This window comes from Thermobia domestica, chromosome 18 (assembly GCF_964235325.1).
Source record: "Thermobia domestica chromosome 18, izTheDome1.hap1.1, whole genome shotgun sequence".
Classification (NCBI taxonomy): Eukaryota; Metazoa; Arthropoda; class Insecta; order Zygentoma; family Lepismatidae; genus Thermobia; species Thermobia domestica.
Genome location: NC_137471.1, coordinates 90,536,734 through 90,555,122, shown reverse-complemented (window position 1 = coordinate 90,555,122; position 18,389 = coordinate 90,536,734). Strand labels below are relative to the sequence as shown.

Genomic DNA, 18,389 nt, shown 5'->3' with positions numbered 1-18,389 from the left:
GTTACATCCGAAAAAAGACAGGATAAAAAAAATGGATTTTAAGAAAGAAAGTAAATGGAATCTTGTCTGAGTCGAATTTGAATAGAACAAGATCCACTAGTAAACATTTGTTTCTAGGTTGTTAAACACGCGAGTTTCTTACAAGTCAAGAGCAATTAAAATGTTTTTCATGGTGATCCACTAGTAAACATTTGTTTCTAGGTTGTTAAACACGCGAGTTTCTTACAAGTCAAGAGCAATTAAAATGTTTTTCATGGTAATCAAGATAAGACTAAGGATCCGTGTTACAAAAATGTAATAAAACGTTTAATTTTGAAGTCCCACTGTTTTCCCTGTTATCGAAGTGGAAAGAGTCACAACATGTACCCACCTAAAAGTAAAGAAATATGTTATTTTTCTACAGTATTATTAGCATTTCAGCGAAAAAAAAATTTCCGATGATGCATATACTAACCGATAGATGTTTTTGAGCTGAGCTGAGCTGAGCATGAGTGTAAAAGCTCATGAGTAGTTTCTGCGAAACTCGAAAATATTAAATTGTTTGTAATTACCTAAAAGTTGATGATGGTTAATGAGAATCACGCCACCTACTCAAGTAAAACTCATATGGCAGTATATCTGCATCAGGTCCTTCCTTATGGCACTAGCAGCACATAGTATGGTTGAGATATAAACTCAAATTACAATTTACTCTTCAATTCTAATTTCTGTTTAACTAAAATAATGTCTTAAGTTGATACAGATGTCACTCGACAGATGGCGTCGGGTTGAACAAAATAATATTCTTGAGAGTAAATTTCCACGAGTAGTTTTTAAGAAAACCCATTATACAGGGTGTCCGGTGAAAAAGTGTAGATATTTTGGTAAGTCATACTGAGCCAAAAAATGTAATATATAGTCTATTTCCCCTGGTTTTCGGGATTGGGTGGCGGTACCTTTACAACCCCTGAAACCTGCTGAGTTTGTTAATTGCGTATTGCACAGCTGTAGTTCCTATGAAAACGAAAATTATATCTTATTCGAAAGGTAATGACGTAAGCTTTTCAACAGTGTACAGATTATTGCAAGTATGCCTAAAGGAGGGAAGTAATAGAGGGAAAAATTTAAAAATTTCCCTTTATTTTTTTTAAAACAATTATCTTCTGTTATTGAACGGAAACACTGCCACTACGCCAACAGTGTATACTACACTCCATGCTGAGGACGTTGTTAAAACGATTCATGTTGTTGGCAAGAACTGTAGTCGAGAAAAATATCATAATGTAACTATACGCCACTATTTTTTTTACATTTTCCCTATGTTACTTTCCCTCCTCCATATATATATTTCTTATGGTGCTAAAAGGTAGGGTTGTATTTATTAACAGGTTATTTTTTATTCTGATAGAAAATATTGTTTACTTATTTATGACGTATGTATGTAAAATGTACACTCTTAATCAGCAGACTGTATATTGTTTATGTTCTATGATGATATACACACTCCTAACAATGACACACGCAGATTCTTTCAACATTTATGCATATATTACTTGTAACTATATATGCTGGAGAGCGAATCTACTGTCATACTTATATTAAATGATCACTGACTCTTAATAACACAGTAAGGAGACTACTGTAGTGTATGAAAGAACTCATTTCAGGCGTGTAGTCAAAGAATTATTAGCCTAACATTCAACATATATTGAATGTTTTTTATTTCACTTCCCTGTTGTAGAGCAAAGAACGGACACTTCAGTATTCATCTAAATTAATTACAATGAATAAACTTCGCAAGTAGGTGAAATTGTACTTTTACTTACCCTTAAATCTCCGGTTCCTGGAAAATATTCACCATATTTATGGAAAGACACTGTCATAACCCTATCTGTTGTGTAAAACGCTTCCTCCACACCATCTCCATGGTGAACGTCAATGTCTATGTACAACACTCGCTGATGGTATTTCAGAAGCTCCAGGATTCCAAGCACAATATCATTCACATAACAAAAACCTGATGCTTCGGACTTTTTGGCATGATGTAAGCCTCCTCCCCAATTAATGCAAATATCCGATGCCTGTTTGTTCAGTTTCACAGCTGCTGCCACTGATCCTCCTGCAGACAACTGGCAAAACTCGTACAGACCATCGAAGACAGGACAATCTTCACCAACATTGACTAAAAAGATAGAATAAATGGAAATTTTGTGAAGTTGTAGAAACATGATATTGAAAATAAATGGCCTCCCAATAGAATAAACGTTCATTAAATTTAACACATAGTGCATAAAACATATGTATATGTTAAACCGTTTTCTAAACAATTGTTGACCTTTGTAAGACCTTGGGAAATAGAACTATCTATATTAGTATTTAATCACCATATGAAAAATCCTGGAAAATACTGTATTTGAATTGACAACACAGACTCTTATTTCTCTCTCACTCTCTGTGTGAAGTCACGAAAATCTACTGCTCTGTCCGATAGGAGAGACCAGCCGTTTTCCTTGATAAATTGGTAGTCACTGTCATTTAAACAAACTGCATCCATAACGGTGCAGATAACAGAGATGGATCTTTGAATCCAGAAGAGACGAAGAGTCGTAACACTGATTCCCAAGGAACTTCGATTATGAAAACTAAAGCCTACGTACGTGCTTCTGTGAAACAAGAAAGTAGTCTACAGACAGTAATAGTTAAAACATTTCCGCACAACCGATTACGATGAACTTCCATAGTTAAGTTAAAATTTAGAATAATTACGAAAACCCAGAGACAGCGATATTTATAAAGACTCTCGTGGCTTCCTATTGTGTGCTTCGTGCATAATGAACATTTATTCTCCATCTTAATAAAGCCTTACGTCTATTTCAAAAGTTTCGAGTATTTTAATATTTTAGACTGGGTTAAACTCAGTATCAAGCTTTGATGACACCAAGATTTTGCAAAAAAATGCAAAAACTCACTGTGTGTTTATACTTAAACAAAAAAAGATTACCCATATAGAAAATCAATTTTATAACCAGAATAGTAGGAATAAAATGATAAATAAAAACTCCTCCTTAGAGGCGTAACAAAACAAACGTATTTACTTACAGGGAAAATTATACAAAATTTGAAAAATAACAAACATCGTGAACTTATTTTGCATGGAGAAGAATTTGTCTCTGACCTGCTTCGACAAATTCATGTCAATATCAACAACATTGTGTCACTCATAACAAGTATACTTCTTATGTTGACGAGGTACTCTTTGCACCGACTTCTAAGAACGGACACACTTTTTTAATTATCATTATGTATGTCACAATTATGGTTAAATGTGCATAAAATAAAACAAAATATATAAATAATATTTATCTACCCTTGCACCACAAAAATGTAAGATGTCGTCTTAAGAAGTATAACGAAGTCCTGATGAGTACCCAATATTATTGATAAAGAGAATAGTATAAATTTGTCGAAACAGTTCAGTCACAAATTCTCCTCTACTCCTTTATTCCTTAAAGTTGGGTCTCCACATATGTCATTTTCCAATTTTTAAAACAAACGTAATAATTTTATATTTTGCAGAAAAAAAAAGCTCGACAAAATAAATTTAAAATTCTTTCATATTTTTCATATCTTCAATCTATTAAAATTTTGTGGAAATTAAATAACACTAAAATTAATCTGAATATAGAAAACTAGCTGAAATGCTTGCTCTTCGCATGGAAAAATAGGTTAATGGAAAAATCTGAGATTTAAACCTTTTTCTCCTTCTTATAATGCATATTTGACTGGAAATGAAATAATAAAAGCCCAGGTGGACCGAAAATAAAATGGAATCTTTCAGTTTTACTTCTCACGATTATGCCATATAGACTAAAGAAGACAGTGATAAGAATGAATGAAATGGTGAAATAAGAGAAGTTGGGGGAAACAGGAGAACAGCGAGAAAAAACAGGACAAAGCCCATTTCGTAGAAGTTGGGATCGAACCAGAGATCCCATGCACCAGCGGTGAAAACTCTACGACTATGTTCAAAAATTCATTTCAAACAATGTAAGAAATTTACCCCCTCACTTAAGTTACGAATTTCAATCAAGTTTAATGTTATGAATACAGTTCGACCCATATACTGTACTCATTCCAAACGATTTAACAGTTTCCTCACATTTGCAATTTTATGATTAGAAAATGATAAATTAAAACATTATAAAAATTGCTTCTCCCCCCCTTTCTTAAAGGTGGAATTTTCTTAAAAAACTAGGATGCATGTCCACTTATTTTCAAGAATGAGCTCTCATATCAAGCTTCGTCTTCCTCATATAAAGGGCTTGTGACTAGTGTTGTTAAAATTTCCGGAAATTTTGAACCTGTTAGTAAAAAAACAGTTTTTTCAGGTTTCCTTTCCGAAAAATTTGGAAAAAATTAAAATCTTTGTATTATGTTAATTTTACTAGTAATGGAACAGTTTTTTTTCTTTCTTTCTTTTTCGAGCGCGTGAAAAATGTAAGTTCAGAAATTTCAATATTGCAAATATTCGAAAAGAAGAAAAAAGCACTCGAAAATAAAACTTGCAATTATTCTTAAAAATTGATAGTCTGCTCTCATTTCCGTTATGTTCTTTTTAATCGTTTATTCGTGGATGTGCATTAATACAGAACTTTAACAGTTACATACAAGACTATCATAATGAAGCGTTTCTGTCGCAACAAATAGGTCTCTTGCATGAAACTGAGTTCCTAATATGCTCTTTGATGTGGTGAAGTTTTGTTAATTTTAACCGTATTACTTCTTAAAAGAAAAAGCAGTAGGCAAATTTCGCTAATACTAACACACTAAAGCACATAATTACTAGTATTTAACATTCTAATATAGACTTTTATATAAATTTCATGTACAAAGTCCTGTATGTAAACAAATACCTGCTTTCTAGTGCAACTAAGTGGCCGCAACATTAAGAAAGCCTTCGTGGGTGTTAACTGGAACTGTCTTAACAGTCGTATCCTCTTACTAGTGACATCGTAACTTAATGTGTGTCCAACGACGTTGTCATAGTTTTGGCCACCGTTCCACTATGATTAATGTCTTAGACATGTGGGTTTAAGAGGGTTACTTTCCCTTTTACTCTCTTTCTTTTCCCCCCCTTGCCAATGAAAGATAAAACGGTTTCTTTCGTGTTACTTCAAGTAAATAAATAGAAATAAGAGATTTTAACGTATACTACCACACCAATATTTTAATATTTCAGAGTACACTATATTTTTATTACTTGTTCTATCCACAGCAAGATATTATATGTAATTTTCACTTTAATTTAATGCGAATGTCATAAATTATAATTTATTCTTAAATTGTGTTTTAAAATACTAAATATACATGACTTTAAACTATTAACAATAATGAATTATTTATTTACTTATTTTGCTTAGTTCAATTTTGTTTCAAAAAAGAATACTAATTAAACAGATTGCACTATAGTCCTGTTTAACAAAATCTCTGGGTTAGCACAAGCGCTAAAAGAAATAAGCACTTAACTCGTGCACCACTTTTTATTTTAAAACACCAACAATGTGTAAAATATTTGTTTTTAAATTAGTAAAACAAGAAACGGCTTTTTGCAAACGACTTAGTGTCCCAAGAGTACGTCCTAATCTCCTCCTTGAATACGCATAGTTTGGACGTCTTAGTTACAGTGAAACAATACTCACTTGTTATGTCATCAAAATGTATAATGCTAAAGTGGAGGAATAGGGTTTAAAATGTATGCCAAAATGGAACATTTCACACGTTAGGAAGATGAAGTTTAGTATACAAAAAACTCATTATTAAAAGTAAGTAAATATTTGCTCCAGCATTTTCTGAAATTCCGCTTTTGATAGTTAAAATTCTATAATTATTTTCTCAATATGTAGTAAAAGATACAGGCCACTCTACTAAATTTTCTCGCCCCAACTTCTTAAACTATATCATATTATGCTGCAGTTATTGCTTAAACATGAAATACGAACAACATTATGTTTTGAGGAAATTTCGTTCAAAGAAAATCACCTACATGAACGTTTTCGTAAGAAGTGACAAATGGCACCCTCGTATATCAGCGTTATTAATTTAAATATTAGTTTGTGAAGTATCAACAAAAGCACATGACTGGTATTTAAGGAAATCGTAAAAAAGAAAGAAAACATATATTAGATATTTTCTTGCGAAATCATTTACGCAACATTACAGAATTATTAATGATATATAAACAAAATCGTTTGAGTTACTTTTGAGAATATCATCCAATAATAAACTCACTCCTATTAGGACTACCTCTTGCGGGTTTATTCGCGACATATTACTTAACCCGTATTATTGGGATATTATACCAGGTGTGCCGGTTAATAATTCTTAATTTTCTATGAAAGAAAACAGTTGCACCTTCGGAGAAAGCTAACAAATGCTTTATTCAAAGTATGCGCCATCGCTAGCTATAAACATGACCCATCTATCCTTCAACGTATGGATGCCCTCCCAGAAAAAACATTCACTTTTTTACGTGATCCAGTCACCAAGCCATTTTTCAACAACTTCGTAATTCTGAAAGTGTTGCTGGGAAAGTGTGTGAGACATCGATGCAAATAAGTGGTAGTCCGACGGGGCCAAATCGGTGAGTACGGCGGGTGTGGTAATACTTCCCAGCCCAGCGCAGAAATGGTGTCTTTGACGTCTTTCGATGTGTGATGAGGCGTTGTCTTGGTACAAAATCACTTCTCTGCAGTCTACTCTGGGCGCTTGTGTAATGCTTGGTGCAAATTGAGCAGTTGTTGACGGTAGCGAGCGGTATTTACGGTTTCACCTGGTTTCAGAAACTCATGATATAGCACAGCCTTCTGATCCCACCAGACGCACAGCATTGTTTTCCTGCTGAAACAATTCGGTTTTGTGGTCGATGTGGAGGGTTGCCCTGGACCAACCCATGCTGGTTTTTTTTTTTTTTTTTTTTTTTTTTTTTTTTTTTTTTTGCGTTTTGGGTTCTGGGTTCTCGAAGTAGATGCATGTTTCCTCCTGTCACTACCCGATGCAAGAACGACTTTCGTTCATGACGAGCAAGCAACAATTCACACACCGTTTCTCGCTTTTCCATTTGCCGATCGTTGAGATGATGTGGTAACCATTTTCCTGCATTCTGGATCTTTCCCATGGTATGCAGACGATCAGATATGGTTTAGCGACCAATATTCAACTTTTCTGCCAGTTCTTATTGACTCCGCGTAGTGTCTTCGTCCAACAATGATTGCAATTCGGCGTTTTTCGGTTACCCCGGGCGAGATTTGTCTTTCAGGTCAAAGTCACCACTTCTGAAGCGTCGAAACCTCCGAATGCACGCGTCTTTCGTTAGCACATCGCCACTATACGTTTCCACAAGGATACGATGGCTTTCACTTGCGTTTTTCTTTTGATTGAACAGGAAGAACAGTACGTGTCGCACATGCTTATTATTTGGTTTGAAACTAGACATGTTCAACACACCAAAACACTACCACGTTAACTCGAACTTGGTAGTGATTCAACGGTGTTTTCACAGGCACGGTACTAGCAACACACTGACATATCACTTGAGACTGTGAACCAATTTGTGCTTCCAGCGTCCTCGAGCGACGAAATTCAGAATTATTAACCTGCACATACCTGGTATAATCAAATTATTATGTATCGCCTGTTTCGTTTTTGAAACAATCGTTCGCAAAAAAAAAAAAAAAAAAAAAAAAAAAAAAAAATATTTTGTGGATTTTTCAGGATAAATGAGTTATGTTATTTTGTTAGGTCAGTAATCCAACATTTATTTATGAAATATATATTTTAAAAAATCGTCCGAAAAAGCCACTTCCGCAAGTACACTACCCTTTGTGGATATTTTCAGGACAAATGAGTTATCCCATATTATCAGATTGTTATTAATCACGTATTTATAAAACAATGATTTATGAAACACGAAAACATCGTTAGGGGCGTTTTCGAGAAAATCACAAATTTTGATTTTCATCTTCCAGTAAACTATTCGTAGTTTTGGCGGTAGTAAGAAAATTCGAAAAAAAGTCGTTACAGAATCTTATATAAACCTTAAATTTAAAATTACGTCTCAATACGCTGAACCGCAGATATGCCCTCTAGGCGACGGAACATATTTTCATTGGGACGAACAGATGAATAGATATCCAGAACTCAGTTTTAAGGCACGTAGACACAAACGGATGTACAAATCCGTTTAAATCACGACTTTTTCATGATTGCTGTACTTTCTTCTCTTCTATCGTCGCTCGAAAGTAAAAAGAAAATTTCGGAAAGAAGACAATCGAGACTGTCTTGTCTCATCATCACGAGAAAACTGCTGAGCCATTTGAAAAGAATTTTGGATCATTAGCACTTGGCTCAAGCTGCATTTTTCATGTCTCCTTCATTATAATGAGTATCGTTAGAGGTGTTTTCCCATCACACTCAAACTGATGTTATTTATCTCATCGTCATGAGAAAAACGAATAGACTGTTTCAAATGGCTTTTGCAATGAAGGTAGCAGTTGACTCGAGTCGGGTTTCTTTCATGCCACTTTCATTAAAGGTGTATCCTAGGGAAACGGTTCAAAACTAGAATATCTCAAAAGTTGCTAAACAATTTAAAATCAATTTTTGAAAATAGCACTTGGGTCGCCTAAGCTTTTATCATTTAATTTCGATTCAAATACCTATTCTAAATGCGATGGTTCAAATAGATACCCATTTCAAATAATCTCCATAATCTACTCTTCCAGTGAACGCCGGTTAACAAATAATTTTATGATTAGCGGTCATAAAAATAATAATTTACTACTGTTGTGATCACCAAGAACTAAAGAAGGCAAGTTGTGCCATGTGTGGTCATCACATTGCTTTCTTTGTTGTTCTAGGCCAAAGTTCCTGTTTCTTAATTCAATTGTCTAAAGATATAGGTTAAAAACTGTGAAAAAATGTTTGATCGGAAATCGATCCAAAACAAAGCATATTAAAAAAAAAAAAAAAAAAAAAAAAACTATAATAGTAAAACTACGTTTCCTGGTGCTAAAATTCACATCTCAGTTGAGAAGTTTTCAAAATTATGCAGCGGGAAATCTTGACAGAATTCTCCATTCTCCACGATTTTCATTTTCCTATCAAACAAATAGTGAGATACTACCTTTTACTTATTACTTGTCAGAATCCTTTCCAAAATTTTCCCCATTTCTCATTGTAATGATAAAATGCATTCAAACTATACCTAGATTTCTATTAAATAATCTCTGCAATAATAATAATAATAATAATAATTAGTGTTCCGCTAATAACTAGCCCTGTTCGATCCTGGATACACACAATCTATACCCAGTGGCCTATACACAACACTAAGCATCTTGACTAATATCTTTATCGTGTAGCTAAGAGAAAGAAGAAATAATATTATTATACCAATGTTCTTCCGATGTCATGAGGAAAAATCAGTCGAAGAAAATTAATTAAGACAGCCTATGCCCTCGTATAGAATTTTATAAAAATAATCGATGTAAAATATAATACAATAATTAAGTATAATGTAATAACTTAATAAAATGTAAAATATAATTAAAATACACTACCCATAAATTTTTGATCTCTTGTTGCCTTATCTATTATGTAAATGAGAAAGTTAGTTACTTCTTCGTCATGCATTTCAGGTATTATTATTCGACTAGAATTGAAGAGATTAAAATATCTCTGGTGCTTTCTTTTTCAATAGATGCATTCCTGTTTATGTTTAAAAGAAAGAAAGAAAAAAAGCACAGTCTAAAATGTATTTCTTGCCTTCTTTCTTTCTATATAGAGAAGAGAGAAATGGACATTGACCAATTTGTTTGGACATATGGTTCGCTCCTTCTTAACGGAAGAAGAGAGATGTTCTGCTGAAAGTGTCAAATAACAAAGCAACACCAAACATTCGCAGCTTCCAAGCTACTTTTTCTTTCGCCAAAACATTTAAGACATTCCATTCCTTACTTAAATAACAGGTATCAGCTTTTACTCACTCCTTCCTATTCTAGCTAAGAACTGTCATGGAGTTTGAATTTGTTGGCAACATCGGATTTCGAAGAAAATGTCTGTTTCACTACCATGTAGTGGGCGAAGAAGGCTAATAGATCAATTTTCTGGACCCCACCCTAAGGCCGTCATGATCTTGTAGACAGTTTATCTATATTTACCAAAATGAAAGTGACTATGTTTGTAACGTAATAACTCTTGAACCATCCGACCGACTTTGATAAAATTTTCAACGTAGATGAGGTTCGGGATGTTTTTTATCGTTTCACTTTGAAGGTGCAACTTGAGGGAAAAGGAGGGGAAAATAACCAAAATGACCAATATTACTGTCGAATCCATAATTTTCGAGGTCACCGGGATGGGCGGTAACACTTCCGATACCGTTTAAATTTAAATACAGCCCCGCAACTGGAGGAGGAGATATATATATATAAATTATTGAAAATGACCGATATTCGTGTCGAATCCATAGTTTTCGGGGTCGCTCAGATGAACACCGATGCCGTTTAAATCCAAATTCAGCCCCATTAGTACGAAAGGGGGTGGTTACATGTAAAGATAATTGAAAATGACTGATATTAGTGTCGAATTCATAGTTTTGGGAATCCATAAGTTGATTGGTGACAGTTTTGGTGCCCTTTGTGTCCAAAATGAAACGTATTCTCCCAGTGCGAAGAACGGGTATTCTGCTAATCTGTAATAATAACGAACGGAAGTTACACATATTCAACCCTTTAATATATTTCTTGCTGCTCAAATTTAGTCACTTGTGCGGTGTATGTGTAAATAAGATAATGTCTCTGTGAGTTACTCGAAAAATATACAAATAATAAAGAGAGTTTTACCAGAAATCAGAAAACTAGAAAGTAAAATTAAAACATGTTGCTTTAATTATTTTTCCTATTAGCGACATACATTATATATATATATATATATATATATATATATATATATATATATATATATATATATATATATATATATATATATATATATGCAGCAAACATGTTACAGCAACTAAGGTTAGAACCTTTCTATTTTAAGTGTGCCTTGGGGAAGAAAGTGAAACATTCTTCGGCCTCAACTAAGCCGACCTCCTGCAGAGGAATCCTTCCCTTTCATTTGGGGAAAGAACCCTGTCTGCATCCAACTATTGAAGGATCTCGGCCACAGTAATTTGTCTCTCCTCTTTCGAGGGAGGTACGGGAAAACACACATCGACAGCAGCGCCATCAAGGGTACACTTGAAATAGAAAGGTTCGAGCATCAGGCGAAGAAATAGCTTTTAAATTATATTTTTCGGTTTCTGCCAATATTTCCGAACAATTTTTTTTCTAATAGGTTCCAAAATTTTCAGGAAATTTTACATAGCACAAGGAAGACATGTTTAACATATTAACTAAAATGATACTGGCCCCGTTATTTTAACACTTCCCTGCCATCAAGCGGGAACTTCATAAGATAATTTAATGAGTCTATGTTAAGTCTATATTAATTAAGCTAACTAGGATTATATTTTAGTTTCATTTGTAGCCATAACTCCACTCTATTACGGTGATACATTTAAAGTGTTTGGATGAGTGGTGCACATATATTTGTTGCCACAAAATTTCCCTTCCCTATTCTAATACAAGAAACATAAGTATTCAATTATCTTAACTCTAAACTAGTAAATATAAAAGTTTTCATTTAAAAAGCATAATATAGTAAAATATTCGAAAATTTCAATTTTTCCGCAAACTTTCTGTTTCTTTCCAAGCTCGGAAAAAAAACTAAGAAAACTGTTTTTTACCCAAAATGTCCGCTTTTTTTCCTGGCCTTCACAACACTACTTGTGACATATGCTTTTGGCGTACATTTTACTCTCTCCTTTAGAATACGCATTTTAATGAAAGTAACATAAAACCAGCTCGAGGCAGGTGCTAAGACAAACATTCATTTCTAATGTTTCAACTGTTTTTCCATGATGCGATTATAAACACTACTTTCATTTTTATCTATACAGATAATACTTAGCAACTTAGTTCGAGTTCTTCCCGATTGTCAAATACCCCATTACCAAATTAATTATGACATCACGCTTATACGAGGAACTGAGAAAAAAATGAATATCATGTCAAAAACACTTGCTAGTTTACTGACTGGTATTCGGCAATTACTCGAGAATTACCCACAGAAATTTTATTACTAATCTTTGAAAATGTGAGAGAACTAAACTGATAAGTACTTGACAGACTTAACTGTTAGTTTTAGAATCTGCAATTCTAAAGAATAACTAATACAAATGCAGGGCCGGATTTAGCATTTTGGCGCCCCTAGGCCGAATAATTTTTTCCGCCCCCTAGTCTGGTTAAAGTTACTTTCCTAAAAACCTCTATTAAAAAATTATATCAGGCCTATATGTTAATTGGTTAAACAGCACTCCACGATGCAATTTTATCATTGCAAGTTTTTTGAGGAATTTACTTGGTTCTGGGCTTAACAAAGTACCGTTAATGTATTAATAAAAGATTGGTGAATAACTTTGGTTTTGTTCAATTTAGCCATTTGGGAAAATAAATTTAAAAAACTCTGTAATACATTAAAAAATAGTTTTAATCAGAAACACAGCTTACATGAAGTATTTTGATAACGTGACACAAAAACTGTGTTTTAAAGTAAAACTAGACATTTTGTATGTACAAACAGTAAATTGTACTAGTATAAAAAATGACATTTTTCCGTTCGATTACGAGATTGTCGCTCAACGACATCCCTACAGCCAGTTCTCCCGTGTTTGAGATCAATGTTGTAACGAAGTTGATGCATAATGTTAAAAAATAGTTTAACTTTACCAACAATTATTTGTTCCAATGAACTTCAAAATCAGAATGCTTTATTAGCCTGATTTTTTTTAATCAATTCAAAAAAATATATATGTTAAGTTATGGCTATTTATTTTTATTTCTAGATATTTTCTAAATATGTTTCTCTCGGCCGTGCGCCCCCTGGGAGCTTGCGCCCATAGGCCCGGGCCTATTGGAAAATCCGGCCCTGTACAAATGGAAGTTCGCCACTAACATAATATTTACTTTGTATTGGTAATTGCATTACATCATCAGTACTTTAATCACGCCATTATCCGAGACCGACTAATTTGATTTCCGGATAATCCATATCACATAGGCGAAAATTCTGCAGAACTACTTTTGGCTGGCTGGCACGTATACAAATGTCATACTGCCTTGCATCTGAGTACAAGCACCTCTGGAGCGAAAAGTTTCCACCAGCTGGCTTAGGGCAATGGAACTATCACAAAAACACTTTTTAAGTGATTAAACTAAAAACAATTGCTCGAAATTTTTCGGGGAGCATTCCCAGCTTCTGCTTAATCTGAAAACGCAGATTTACAGGTAATTTGGCAGTTTCAAAGGCTACCACAGCATCTTTGAAAGACTATGTGAGACTTGGCCGATCTCTCGTAACTATGGCGTGTAGTAACTGTTGACCACATGTTTCGCATGTATCCACGAACGACATATCGATACAAAAAATAAAGTCTTGGTATCGTGAGTACTGTGCATACTATCTATGCACGATTTAAAGCCCAGCCGAAAGTTTGACCGCTTAGCCACGAAGGAGCTCTAGGATCTCGTGATATGTATCAGATATTATTAATAGATGATGAGAGCTAAATTTACCTAATAATTCCAAAACGAAATGTCAGCTGGTTGTTTGGATCATTCCACATGAGAAACTTCCCATTGCTGCATCAATCGTTGAACGGTAGCCACTTATTTTTTAAAAATCAGACACGTGGCTATCGTCTCTTTGGAGAATAGGAAGAAGGGTTAAGGCGCAATTGATGTATGACAGTTTGCCTCTGAAAAAATTCCTGAGAAGCTCGCAATGACAGGTGGGTCTTCAAGGTCTTCTTCTGGGCCATGATAACACATTGTGATGTAGATAATAAATTTATGGAGAATTCACGCATAAGCCTAATTGGTTATTCACCTTGCCTACAGTCCAGGTCTCAAATCATGTGACTTCTTTTTATTCCCAAGGTGAAAAGAGAATTTTCGGTATGCAGAAGAGGTCGTTGAAGTTTACCGACAAAAAGCTGCAAACATACCTTAAGACAGGCGTGTGCGCTTAAGATATGGTTTCAAAGGTTGCAAAAGCTACATAAACCATGAAGGAAAGCACTTTGGGAAGACCTGGTAGTTATTTGGATCACCCGTATACAGAAATTACATTAAAGGCCCTTGTTATTTATTCAATCTTAAATACTACAAGAACGGAGCACATACTAAATTTATCCGTAATAACTGAACAGTGCTTTCTCTGTTACCGAAACAAATATATTTACGTATCAAAACAGAATAATTGCATTAAGCTGGAATTGTGAAAAATAAAATTAATAATACCATCCATTTAAATAAATCAAATCACATCAGCTCTCATAATACTGGTGCAATAAGAATATGGACAATGACACTTAACTAAAATTGTAAGACTACTTACATCTCTGCATTTGTTTATTATATTCAGACATGTTGTCAGGTCTTATGCTTCTCAAAAATCGTATGTAATCATCACTATGAAACTTTGTCATCTCCTCGGCCGTTGCTTTGTGTGGTCGCTAAAAAGTAACATTTCGAGATCAATTACTAGATCATAACAAATGTAATAAGTTTTTGCTAATTTTACAAACATATTTGACAAAATTAATTTGCAGAAAAAATTTCAAAATTTTATTCACATTAACCAATAAATTGACGATGTTTCGAGAAGAACTGAGGGTTTCATCGGCAAGTGAAAGGAATAAGTAGGAACGAAAGGTTCAAAACAGGAGCAAAACAAAAAAATAAACACTGGTAAAAGGAAAATAGAGCCTTTTGATTTGGCTTTGGATTGATCATGTACAAAATATATTTTCCACTCTACACACTCGCGTTATTCGAATCTCTTCTATCTACTGTGAACTTAATTTTGTTCTTGCGCTTTTTACTTCATACTTGGAGCCGCATACAATTTTATGCACTTCAAAATTGTGTTCCAAGAATCATAGTCCAAAGTTAATCTTTTTTTTTTTTTTTTTTTTTTTTTTTTTTTTTTTTTTGTTTCTAATGAAAAAAACTTCTCTTACTGTTCTTTCAACGTTATTGTTGGTATTTTACAAGATTTTTATTTCGCTTTATTTAATGGATTTTTATTATGACAACTGATTTTAATAATAAATTACAGTTACAAAAATGTAAATCATTACTTTTTAAAACTGTTGAGACTACCCCGACGTAAAGATGCAGTGAAAAATAGAACGATATGTTTCACTTCAATTTGGAAACAAGTGTGTTAAAATTGTGATTGGAATAAGAGTATAAAAATTCACCTTACTGGAACTTCTAAATTTATGAAATGTCTCTTAAAAGTGACAATAGCCGACATATATACATCTTCTTACACAATTTTTTGTTAAGACGTTGAGCACTGAAGTAGTTACAACTTAAAATGGCACACCAATTCTTTAGAGTGTTAAAAATAAAATGAAAGTTATCAGTGGCGTTTTATGTCCCACAATTATGTTGTGTAGGCTAAAGGAGACGGGAGAACCTCGAGAAAACCCACGCACACGGTGTTTCTCCACCACAAGGTCCACTTGGCGCGAGCTGGGATCGAATCAGGGATTCTACAAACCAGAGATGAATGCTCTACCACTAACCCACGGAAGTAAAATAAATAAAAATAAATATATATATATATATATAAACACTAATTCAACGTACAAATGATGAACTCTGAAAAGCTGAAACCACCTCCGTTTTGGAGACACGTGTGTCCTGAACTTCTGACTCACACTATACATTATTGTCTCTACACTGCTTGCAGTAAATACCCAACGATATGTTTTTAGCCTCTTAATAAGAACTTGTGTGCTGTTGCAAATATCTACGTTTTGATCTCAAACAGAAAATAGATAAATAAATGACTGTACAGTCATAACTTTGGAGAAGTTTTATGGATTAGGAATTAATTTATATCGTTCTAAAGATCCTAATAAGATTTCCACTGAGGTGACTTTCACTATTTTTCGCTTCAATCACGGCCTTGTACGGATTTATTGAAATGTGACATTGTCCAGAGATCGCGAAATGCTCTAAGAATGTAATCAGAATAGAAGAAAAATAAAAAAATACAAGTTCTTACAGATATCTACTGAATTCCATAGGAATTTGAGATGTGGGATAGACAATTGTATTTGAATAAGATTTCTGGGCTGTCGGCATCTATGCCCTGTTAAACTATTACGTATGATATCTCTCGGCGATCACACTGCCTGGGGTAATTGGGGAAGAGAGAAGGATGTGAATAAATAAAGCCCAGGAAAATCTCATCAGGTGGCCTGAAAAAGCTTTTACACCTTTTGGACCGATTGTCCCCACCGGGAATCGAACCTGGGATCGCTGACAATTGGATTTGAGCTGCAAGATTTCGTGTGGAATGACCTGTCTCAAATCAAGAGTTCCCATTGTATGATTACTTTAGAACAGCGAATATTTGTCGTTAAATACATCTTCCAAGAGCATGGTGAGTACACACAGACAGTAAAGACCAATTCTCTGTTAGATATCAAGCACACGTTAGATTCTGTATGTATGCTTACTGTTTATGACTGCTAATTTTAAAGCAATGATATTTATATATCAAAAGTAGTGGTACTTATTTGCTACTCACATTTTAAAACAACATATTTACATTTATTCATAATTATTTATAGCCATCTTATATTATGCTGTCTTTTGTAAATACCATAAATAATCATTGAATGCTGGTTTTGTTGTAAACTTATCTCTATAACCCTATCTTCAGATCCTTACCCAGGGTGTCTACTAAAATTCCAAAATGAAATTTCGTGACCTTTTCTTTCCCAAACCACAAAATTTAGTAACATTCTCAAGAGGTAATTTGGGTGCGAATTAGGCCGAATTTTCATACATGCGATAGAAGCGTGTTTTGCTAGCGATTTGGTAACGTCTAAAGCCGACCATAGACATTTTTGGTGGTGAATTTTGATGTTTTATAGAATAAAATTTTCCAGTCTGTACTTATATTTGAACAGATAAAATGTTGTGACCCAAAAACTAAATTTCTTGACTTTCATGACCGTTTTCTGATTTCATAACTTTTTCGTGACATTCGTGACTTTCGTGACCAATAGACACCCTGTTACCTCTAACTTCAGACAGATCCACTCATAGGAGTTCAAAAATTAGGAATTCAAAGAGTGGAAGAAAATAATAATAATAATACAGGATTGGACAGCAAATAGAACAGAGGTCTCCGGCTCATCACGTAGATGCGATAACTACTGTGATACCAATTCTTGAACAGGCGTACATTTTCTATTGATGATTTTTCAGATATGTTTAAAGAGGTTGGTTTCAGATAGTTCGTTTTGTCAGGACAAACATCGGCGCTGAATATACAGTTGTTCCTACCATGCTTCACTACAAAGTAAGACATGCTCTCTCACGACCAGATGAGGGAGATTTAATTCATGTTTTACAATATTACGAAATTACATTTTATAGCATTTAAATGACTAACAGTGATACACAATCAGTATTTTTTTCTACCTTTATTTTCTTCTCTCCTACCTAATCTCTATATGAAAAGCCATTCGAATTATGAAAAGTTACGTGTCTTTATATTATGTGCTTACGTTTATTTGTATTCTAATCACGTAAATACCTTTTGAATTTCATATGATCACAAAAGGATTAAATTAAATTTACTCAGCTCCATGTTCATTGTGGTAGCCAAAATACTTAACAGCTCCTAAATATTTCGAAAAGCAGCACTGCTGTCCTTCATCAGAAGACAAAGACTTCCAATTAAACATGGATGGAAAAATTTTTCACATTCTCATATTTTTTCAACTTCTCGTGCAATTACATACAAAGGTAAGTAATGAAGTTGGAAATTATGCGTTATTATTTTAGTACGTGGTACAAATCCACCTTAACACAACGAAGCTTGTAAAATACCTAATACTATAACAAGTGCCATCTTTGTATTATGTGCTCATGCACTAATTAATTATTTTGTTAGATCCTGTGCAAAGTAAAAAAAGATTAAACTACTACTTCCATCTAAACAAGCGGTTAGCCGTGATATTTGCAAGCAGAGGGTAAAGTTTATTTAAATAAATGTTTCTTATCTCCTACGAGTACTTTGGATTACTTTGTTCTGTTTTTTTCCTACTTGAGAATTTTCAAAAAACAGGTTATATTTCATCTGTAATCCTAAAACAGCTTTTCCAACAAAAAATACAAGAAGTTGAAAAAAGAAATGTCGATATTCAAGTAAAACTG

The 18,389-nt window shown here is 33.9% G+C and overlaps 1 protein-coding gene across 2 annotated transcripts in view; it reads right to left on the bottom strand.

Moving 5' to 3' along the window:
* Positions 1 to 18,389, bottom strand: part of HDAC1 (histone deacetylase 1) — a 45,254-nt gene that overhangs the window by 13,539 nt on the left and 13,326 nt on the right. For both annotated transcript variants that reach the window (XM_081747090.1, XM_081747092.1), the window contains exons 3-4: positions 14,539 to 14,656; positions 1,806 to 2,161 (exon numbers count right to left, since the gene is read on the bottom strand). In XM_081747090.1, coding sequence (XP_081603216.1) covers positions 1,806 to 2,161; positions 14,539 to 14,656 — 474 coding nt within the window. The remainder of the gene's footprint in view (positions 1 to 1,805; positions 2,162 to 14,538; positions 14,657 to 18,389) is intronic.